The sequence below is a fragment of the Nannospalax galili genome, unplaced genomic scaffold (genome assembly GCF_000622305.1).
Source record: "Nannospalax galili isolate Female #2095 unplaced genomic scaffold, S.galili_v1.0 scaffold1646, whole genome shotgun sequence".
Classification (NCBI taxonomy): Eukaryota; Metazoa; Chordata; class Mammalia; order Rodentia; family Spalacidae; genus Nannospalax; species Nannospalax galili.
The window spans coordinates 210,103-219,302 of NW_008354415.1; the positions used below are offsets into that span (position 1 = coordinate 210,103).

Genomic DNA, 9,200 nt, shown 5'->3' on the forward strand with positions numbered 1-9,200 from the left:
ACTTATTTTTCCAAAATAATATTTTGGAATATTTTCTCTTAGCTGTGCTTCATATTCTCCTTGTAAAGTTGTGCCACTGCCATCTGATGACACTCTGCAGAGGCTCTAACAAAGCAACCTGAGCAATGTTTTTGAGAGGCTAGGATATCACCCACAGGACAGGTAGACTGGAACATGGACTCCAGGCAAGACCAGCCTACCTAAGAGCCACTCCTTCTACAGCACTTGGGAGGCTCAAGCAGGAGGATCCTGAGTCTGAGGCCAGCCTGGGCTATACAGTGAGAGCCTGTCTCAAAGCCAACAACAAAAATGGAGTTACTGTGCCAGACATTCCCAAAAGTATCTAGAGTCAAGAGGTTATAGAAGAATGATTCTTATCCATGGTTTCCATGGTTATCTGAAGCTAAGCCCTTTCCACTGGCATTGGTTCTTGGTAGTCCACACTCACAGCATCATTTAGCAGGAAAGATGACCCCTGTGAATGTATTTAGTTACATGTCTTCTGACTTTGGCTCCTTTTCTATCCTTCCATTTTCATTTTTTTCTTTTTAAAACTTTGATTTGCTTATTTTTATTTTATGAGTATGAGTGTTTTACCTGCATGTGGGTAAGTGTACCCGTGTCATGCCAAGGACACTGAGGCCAGAAGAGGGCATCAATTTCCTGGAACTAGAGTTACAGGTGGTTGTTAACTGCTATGTGTGAGCTGGGAATGGCCTGAGGATAGTAGTGCCGCCCATTCTTTTTTTAAAACTTTGATTTGCTTATTTTTATTTTATGAGTATGAGTGTTTTACCTGCATGTGGGTAAGTGTACCCGTGTCATGCCAAGGACACTGAGGCCAGAAGAGGGCATCAATTTCCTGGAACTAGAGTTACAGGTGGTTGTTAACTGCTATGTGGGAGCTGGGAATTGAACCCCAGTCTTCTGGAAGTGCAGCCAGTGCTCTTAGCCACTGAACCATCTCTCCAGTCCTAACTTTTTGCCCATTCTCTAGTTGAGCTTCTATGCTGAGTTGTAGGAGTTCTTTGTTCATTGGGATAGTAATCCTTTACCACATAGGTAATTTTTACTATTCTCCACTCATTCTTAGGGTTGCCTTTTTACTTTTTCTTCTCCGTCTTCTTCTTCCTCCCCCTCCCCCTCCCCTTCTTCTTCCTTTTCTTCTTCTTCTTCCTCCTCCTCCTCCTCTCCTTCTTCTTCTTCTTCCCCCTCCTCCCCCCCTCCTCCTCCTCCTCCTTCTTCTTCTTCTTCTTCTTCTTCTTCTTCTTCTTCTTCTTCTTCTTCTTCTTCTTCTTCTTTCCAGACAGTAGCCCCAGCTGGCTTGGAACTCATTATGTAGACCAGGCTGGCCACCATCTTACAGAGATTCACCTGCCTCTGTCTCCTGGGTGCTGGGATTACAGGTATGCACCACCATGCCCAGAAGCCATTTCATCCTTTTGATAGTTTCCATTGATCCATAAAAGTTCTTAATTTCATGAAGAATTTTATTTATTCACTTATTTCTTGAGTTTTTGGAATCATATTAAAGTAATCATAGTTATCTAAATCCACATGGGGCAAAAAAGATACCAAGAGAGTCAGCCCCAGGTTAATCTGTCATAGTTAAAGTCTACCCTGCTCCCTGCAGACCAAGCCTGTGCCACATTGGGAAATCAGTAGAGAAAGGGAAGCAAAGATAGCATGTGATTTCCTACTGTTGTGAATGCGGCATTGCTTCTGTTGAACATCTAAGTAGTTGGTATAGTTCATTGGTTGTGTTTCAAAGTTCTTACAATATTATTTCCCCAACTTTTAAATCTGTTCACAGAGGGACCAAAGGCTTAGAACATCCCAGTTTGCCATTGCTTGATTATCAAAGTCTTAATCTGTTCTCTATGACTTGTTCACTCCGGCTTTTGGAAGCTCAGTTGTCTCTTTTGCAATGTGGGTATAATAATCTCTAACTTACAGATACTTTTGAGTTTCAGAGAAGTCACATACTACAGCCTTCACCACAGTGCATACTGCAGAACTCTAGTGAAGATGACAGTCATTTCGGTTTTATTCTTACATTGAAGAAAAACTTTATAGAACATATTAGCAAATGCCTCATCATAAGCTTATTTAGAGATTTGAGACCATGTTGGAGGTAGCCCTCTGCAGTCTGCTGGTGTTACATGCTGTCCCATGGAAAGTGTATGAGTCTCATTAGTCCTAAGTTGCTGGGTGCTTGGGTAATGTGGAGGCAGAGAACAACTCTGTGATCACATTTGTGCTGGGAGATTCTCCTAGGTTGGCAAGTTGCTATGGCCAGTGGACCGGAAATGTTGGCCCCCATTTGTCTGGTGGAAAACCACAGTGAGCAGCTGTCGGTGAACCAGGAAGCCATCGAGATTCTGGACAGGATTTCCCAGCCAGTCATTGTGGTGGCCATTGCTGGACTGTATCGCACAGGAAAGTCTTACTTGATGAACTGTCTGGCAGGGCAGAACCATGGTGAGTCTCATGCTGGCCAATTTCCTGACTTTGCCTATGTCGCTCATCTTTTTAAGCTTGTTCCCTGTGGTAGGAAAGGAGAGCCCAACTGCTTTCAGCAAAGCAACCTTCTCATGCTAATTTGCACCACTAATTCGGTACTTCATTGTATTCTCTTTCCATGTCCTTTCCTTTTCTCCCTTTAAGAAAAATCTCTCCTACTAATGCTCAAGATCGGAACTTCCTGATGCTCTAACACTCTGGGATCCTGTATGCGGGTCTCTTACTTTATACAATATAACTTGCTTTTCTGTATCTGCATTGTTATTTAAAAATATTTGACTACACAGGACTTAAAAATCTCTGCTGGATCTCACAACCTTTTACTTTTTTTAAAAATCACTTTGAATGTAAAAAAGATTATACCCGTATATGTGCCTCTGACTTGGAGCTCCATCATTCTTTCAAAATGCCATTTTATTTTTATAGAGATAGAGTCTTTCTACGTAGCAGTGTTTGGTATACTACTATGTAGCCCAGGCTGGCCTTGAACTAGTGGCAATCCTCCTTCCTCATTTAAGCAGTAGGATTATAGGTATGGACCACCTTTCCCGGTTCAAAATACTCTATTGCAGTTACCACTGACCTCCATGTAGTGTGATTCATGAATACCACTTTGTCTCCATTTTGAGCTCTGTGTGTCATCACTTTCATGTTAAATGTCCCTTATACCTTGAAAAGGATGACATAAAATGAGACATTCCTTGAAGAAATAAAGAAATCACCAAGTTGAACATTGGGGTGTTTATAATCCAATGTTTCTGACTTGGCCAACCCTACTGCTTAGGAGATCTGCTGTTAGTGGACATTGCCCTCTTATGTTAGCTGGTTTTGCATGGTTGTGACCAAAATATCAGAGAGAATAACTTAAAGAAGAAGTATGTGCCTTGGCTCACAGTTTCAGGAATTTATTCCATAGTCCTTTGGTCCATTCACCCTAGGCCCATATTGAGGCTGAAGATCATGGCTTAAGTATGTGTGGAGGTATTTCCTTTCGTGATTGACAGGAAGCAGAGTGTGGAAGGCACTGGGGTTATAACCTTCCAAGTCACGTACTCTCTCCAAATAGTCCTCAATACCTAAACTGTTCAGACTCTCCTTCACAGAGTGCTACCAGGTGGCTATCAAGTGTTCAGCACGCAAGGCTGTGGAGACATTCCACATCAAATTACAGGATCTCTCCTCTTCTCTTCAGGCTTCCCCCTGGGCTCCACAGTACAGTCTGAAACCAAGGGTATCTGGATGTGGTGCGTGTCTCACCCCACCAAACCAAAGCACACCCTGGTCCTTCTGGATACCGAGGGCCTGGGTGACGTGGAAAAGGTAGGACACAGCCCAGGACGATCCCTTTTATTTTAGGTTTTCCTTGTCTCTCCTTGCCCCTTTGAAATCTATCTGTTGTCATCTGTTTATGAACTCTGCGGATTGGATGATAGTGATTAAGAGAACATTAGTCTGTTTAGATTTCCCTCCTTGATAAGATCTGATGTGCTATACGGATCTGCGAGTGAGTGATTCAGTCTAAGTTTATTGAAGAGCAAAATTCTGGGCTCCTCAGCATAGCAATTAGGTATTAGTGGACAAATTAAAGCCTCTTTCTTCAAAGAGTCCCAGGACTCAAAGAGAGGCCGTGTGTGCCTTCTGATTCAGTTCTGTAACTGTACAGAACAGAGGAGGAGCTGCCACAGGGCAGCACCTGACGCCTGTCACTTCCAGGGAGAGACCTGGAGCAGCGCTTCTTAGTCTAAGTTGCAGCAATGGTGCTATCTCTTCACCCTTCGTACCCATCCATCATTGGATTTTGGCCCTGAGACTTTGTCATCAAGCATACTGACATCTAGGGCTGTCGCCCATCGGCATTCTAGCAACTGGGGAAATAATTTCTTCCATCTTGAAAGATGATCCAGGCTGCACGGCTCAGCTTCCACTACCAGACCTTAAATGTGCAGATGTGACAGGAAAGTAGAGGCACTGGCCCACCTTAGGGGATGAGGAATCACTTCCGACCCACATTTTGAGTCACTGTGTGATATGTACATTTGAAGTTGGGGTTCTGAGAACCAGATTTACTTTTCTTATGGTGAGGCTCATCAACTACCCACAGGAAATAATGGAAGTCCTTGAGGAAACACTGTCTTCCCTGGTTCTATAAAAACATGTGTTTGTCCCATAACAAATATCTTGAGATGAATTGTTTAATATGTTAGTTTCAATCAGTGAGCTGAATAATTAGTCTTTTTTAAAAAACTCATTTTCAGGCATATGAAAGCAGTGTTTAAGTTTCTGTATTACCATCCAAAGAAGAGTTAAATTGTGTGTTAACTTTTCAGCTTCATTGAAATTGACAGAAAATGTCATGTACTGAAAGTGTAGATTTTGACATCTGGACATAGAGTGTGAAATCATCACAACAACGAAGCCAATTAATACAACTGTCACCTCGTAGTCGTCTCATTTCTTTCTGTTGAAAGTACGTGGTGCGGTGTTATTAGCTATGCTTACCACGTTTATTTCAGCTTTCAGAAACTTGTGCGTAACACATACTTTGTACATTTAACCGACATAACCCTTTCTTCTCAAACCCCAGATGCTGGCAAACACTTTTCTGGTCTCTGCTTTCAGGGCTTTGACAGTTTCTTTGACTTCAGAGTCTTACCTAAGTGCTTGTGAAAACCTCACTGGAGGTGTGTTTGCCCTTCTGGTGTCTGGTTCATTTCATCTAGGGTAGTATTGCCCCCAGGTTGTTTCAACAGGCATGATGTTTTTACATTTTTAAGGTGAATATACACATTTCCCATTTTCTTTATCCATTCACTCATGGATAGGTATTTTGACTATTTCAATAGGTTGTCTATTATGAATAATGCCTTGAGAACTATGGGAGTACAGGTATCTTTCGACATCCTGTTTTTGCTTCTTTTGGATTTACACATAAAAGTAAGACCCCTGGGGGCTGGAGAGATGACTCAGTGGTTAAGAACACTGGCTGCTCTTGCAGAGGACCTGGGTTCAATTCCCAGCACCCACATGGTGGCTATATACTGTCCTTAACTCCAGTTCCAGGGGAATCTGAAGCCCTCTTCTGACCTCCGCGGCATTGCACGACACAGGTGCACTTACTTACATGCAGGCAATACACTCATACATATAAAATAAAAATAATAAATAAATATTTTTAAAAAGTGAGAACCCTGAAGCCTGGTTTGTGGTACATACCTTTAATGTCAGAGGCAAAGGCAGGCAAAGGCAGTTGTATTAATTGGCATCATTGTTGTGATTATTTCACACTCTATGTCCAAATGTCCTGGATCTCCGTGAGCTCCAGGTTAACCTGGTCTGCATATCTACATAGCGAGTTCCAGACTACCCAGTGCTACACAGTGAGACTCGGACTCAAAAAACAAAAACAAAAAAACAATAAATCAACCAAAAAAGAAGAGAGACTCCTGGATCCTATGGAATCTTAATTTTTGTTTTACTTGAGGAATCTCTAATGATTTTAAAGTGCTCATATAAGTTTGCATTCGATCAATAACACATGGCCCATCTTTTCTCTACCCTTATCAGCACTCAGTGTCTTTTGTCAATTAGGTAATAGGAGTGCTGATACCTCCTTGCAGTCTTGACTTCCATTTCCCTGAAGATCAGTGATGCTGATTGACTGTTCTTATATCTGCTGGCCACTTGTCTATGTTCTCTTTAGAAATGTATATTCAAGTCCTTTTGTGCATTATGCCAGTGTGCATGCATATACATGTATGTTTGCACACATATGCACATGTGTGCGCATGTACATGTATGTGGGTGCATGTGGAGGCCAGAATTTGATATCAGTAGTCTTCCACACTGCTCCCCAGATTGTCCTTTGAGGTAGAGTCCCTAGCTGAATCCAGAGCTTGCCGATTCTTGCTAGTGCAGCTAGCTAGCTTGCCCCAGGGTGAGCTGCCATGTCCACTTGGCATTTACAAGGGTTCTGGTGAGCGCTAATCTTCATGTTTGCAAAGCAAACACTTTATACCCATTGAGCCACCCCTCTTGTCTCCCTTTCTCATTTTAATTGGGGTATTTTATTTTGATTTTGAATTATATGAATTCCTTATATATTTTGAATATTCATTCCTTATCAGATGTGTGGTCTAAAAAAATTTTCCCATTCTATACTGCATTTTTATGTGGCTGATGTGTCTTTTGATGGCAAGAAGCTTTTGAGTTGGATGCTGCCTTACTTGTCTGATTTGTCTCTGTTGCCTGTACATTCACTGTCCCATCTAAAACCACTTCTGAGAGAGTATGGTCAAAAGTCTTTTTTTTTTGTGAGGTATGTGAGAAAGTCTAATTTCACTCTTTTGCTTGTGGACACTGTTTTCCCAGAACCATTTGCTGAAATGACTGTTCTTTCCCCATTGGGTATACTTGATACCCTTGAAAAAAATCAGTTGGTGTGATTGTTAAGTTGACATGACCTAGAATCACCTGAGAAGAGAGTCAGTGAGAGAGTGTCCACATTGTGTTGCCTGTGGGTGTATCTGTGGGAGATTGCCTTAATTAAGTTAATTGATATGGGAAGACTCAGCTTACTGTGAGCGGCACCATTCCCTAGGCAGGGGTTTCTGAATTGTACAAGAGTCCGGCTGAGATCAAACAAGCATAGGAGCATGCATGCATTCCTGTCTCTCCGTTCCCGATGGTGGATGTGGTTTGACCAGCTGTTTGATGTTTCTGCCTTGACTTCCTTGCAATAAGGGACCCTAACCTGGATTTGTCAGCCAAAGAAACCATCTCTCACTTAACTGTTTCCTGTCAGATTATTTCATCACAGCAGCAGAACTGAAGTTGGAACAGTTACAACTAATGCATAGATTATTTTCCCCTGGGCTCTCTATTGTATTCCATAGCATGATTGCCTTTTCTCATTATTATACTTTAAAAGTGCCTATTAACAAATATGTCTTATGAATTGTACAAATTAATGAGACTCATTATGATTTTCCAGGCATACCCTTATCTGCTCTTCTATGCCCTGATGACAGCTCTCTTACTTTTTGCACATACCATGCTATTTTGATTACTATAGACTTGTAATTTATTTTAAATCAGGATGTGTGATGCCTCCATCTCTCTTCTTTCTTACAATTGTTTTAGATAAATAGTTTTGTGATTTCATGTATATTTTAGGATTTTTCTTTATATTTCTTAAAAAGTATCATTGGCATAGTTATAGGAATTTTGAAGTGGTCTATCAAATAATGATGATACGCTTATAATACAGTTTATTATTTGTCATAGCCCCACATCTATGGAAAATCCTAAATAATTAATTAAAAAACAGCACTTAGGGAAGGAAGTGAATATTCTTCTCATCCCTAAACTCCCACACAGAACTTTCTAAACATAAATCTCAATGTTCTCTTGCTATAGTTACCATATTTATAGCAGCAGCAGGTTCTGGATTATTCTATAATGCAGATGATGTTATAATTTATATAGACAAATTAACGTGAACTTTAATAAATTTCATCAGCCTGTCCCAGTGCGCAGTGCACTGTACTACTTTCTGCACTTACTTTCCTCAGCATCCAGCTAACTGACTCTTGAAAAGATCCCTGACCTGTCCTCTCTAGTTTTGTTCTGTGGGTCTTCCTCCCTTTAGGGTGACCTTTATTTCTCCACATCCACATTCTACCCATTCTGTCAGGTCAGCTCATGAAAGTCTTCACAAATATTTTCTTCAACTTTCATAGCTATATTCTTTCTTGATTTATACTTGTACTTTTTGATTATTTATTTTTATTTTGTGTGTATGAGTGTCTTGCCTGAATGGATGTAACTGTATCCACATCATGCAAAGGCCACGGAGGCCAGAAGAGGGCGTCAGATCCCCTGGAGCTGGAGTTACAGATGGTTGTTAGCTGCCTTGTGGGTGCTGGGAATTGAACCTGGGTCCTTTGCAAAAGCAGCCAGTGTTCTTAACCACTGAACCATCTTTCCAGCTGCTTATACTTGTAATTTTTAAATTAGTATCATTGGTATAAGTTAGCTATACATTGTTAGTACATGAACTTTTAATAAATATTTTCATTTTTGTTCCATTCACTTTTTTTTTGTCTTTTTGAGACAGGGTCTCCCTGTAGCCCCAGCTGGCCTGGAACTTGCTATGTAGACCAGGCTGGCTCAGTCTCACAAAGACCTACCTGCCTCTGCCTGGGATTAAAGGCATGCACTTCCATACTTGGCATTGTTCCATTAATTTTTATTTTGTCATTACTCTCAATTAGCCATTTTGAAAATAACAGTTGTCATTATTAAATTAATTTTTCTGGAGGTTGGGGAGATGGCTCATTGGATAAAGTACTTTCCATGCATGTGGGAGAGCTGGAGTTTGGATCGTCAGAACTGATGTAAAAATCTAGACAGGCATGGCACCTGGCTGCAATCCTAGCACATGGGAAGCAGAAACAGGACATACCTGGGAGGAAACTGGCCAGCTAGAGGAGCCAAATCAGTGAGCTCCAGATTTAGTGAGAGATCCTGCCTCAATGAATAAAGTGGAGGGTGACTGAGGAGACATCCAACATTAAATCTGGGCCTCTACACATATGCATACATACAGGTATGCATATTCACACACATGTGCACCTCACACATATGGACATTAATGTATACATCATCCTATCCTATCA

At 41.2% G+C, this 9,200-nt stretch overlaps 1 protein-coding gene across 1 annotated transcript in view; it reads left to right on the forward strand.

Moving 5' to 3' along the window:
• Nucleotides 1-2,291: 2,291 nt before the first annotated feature.
• The window catches only part of LOC103748844 (guanylate-binding protein 6-like), a 66,511-nt gene continuing 59,602 nt past the window's right edge, over nucleotides 2,292-9,200 (forward strand). The window contains exons 1-2 of the mRNA XM_017802830.2: nucleotides 2,292-2,481; nucleotides 3,716-3,843. Coding sequence (XP_017658319.2) covers nucleotides 2,292-2,481; nucleotides 3,716-3,843 — 318 coding nt within the window. The remainder of the gene's footprint in view (nucleotides 2,482-3,715; nucleotides 3,844-9,200) is intronic.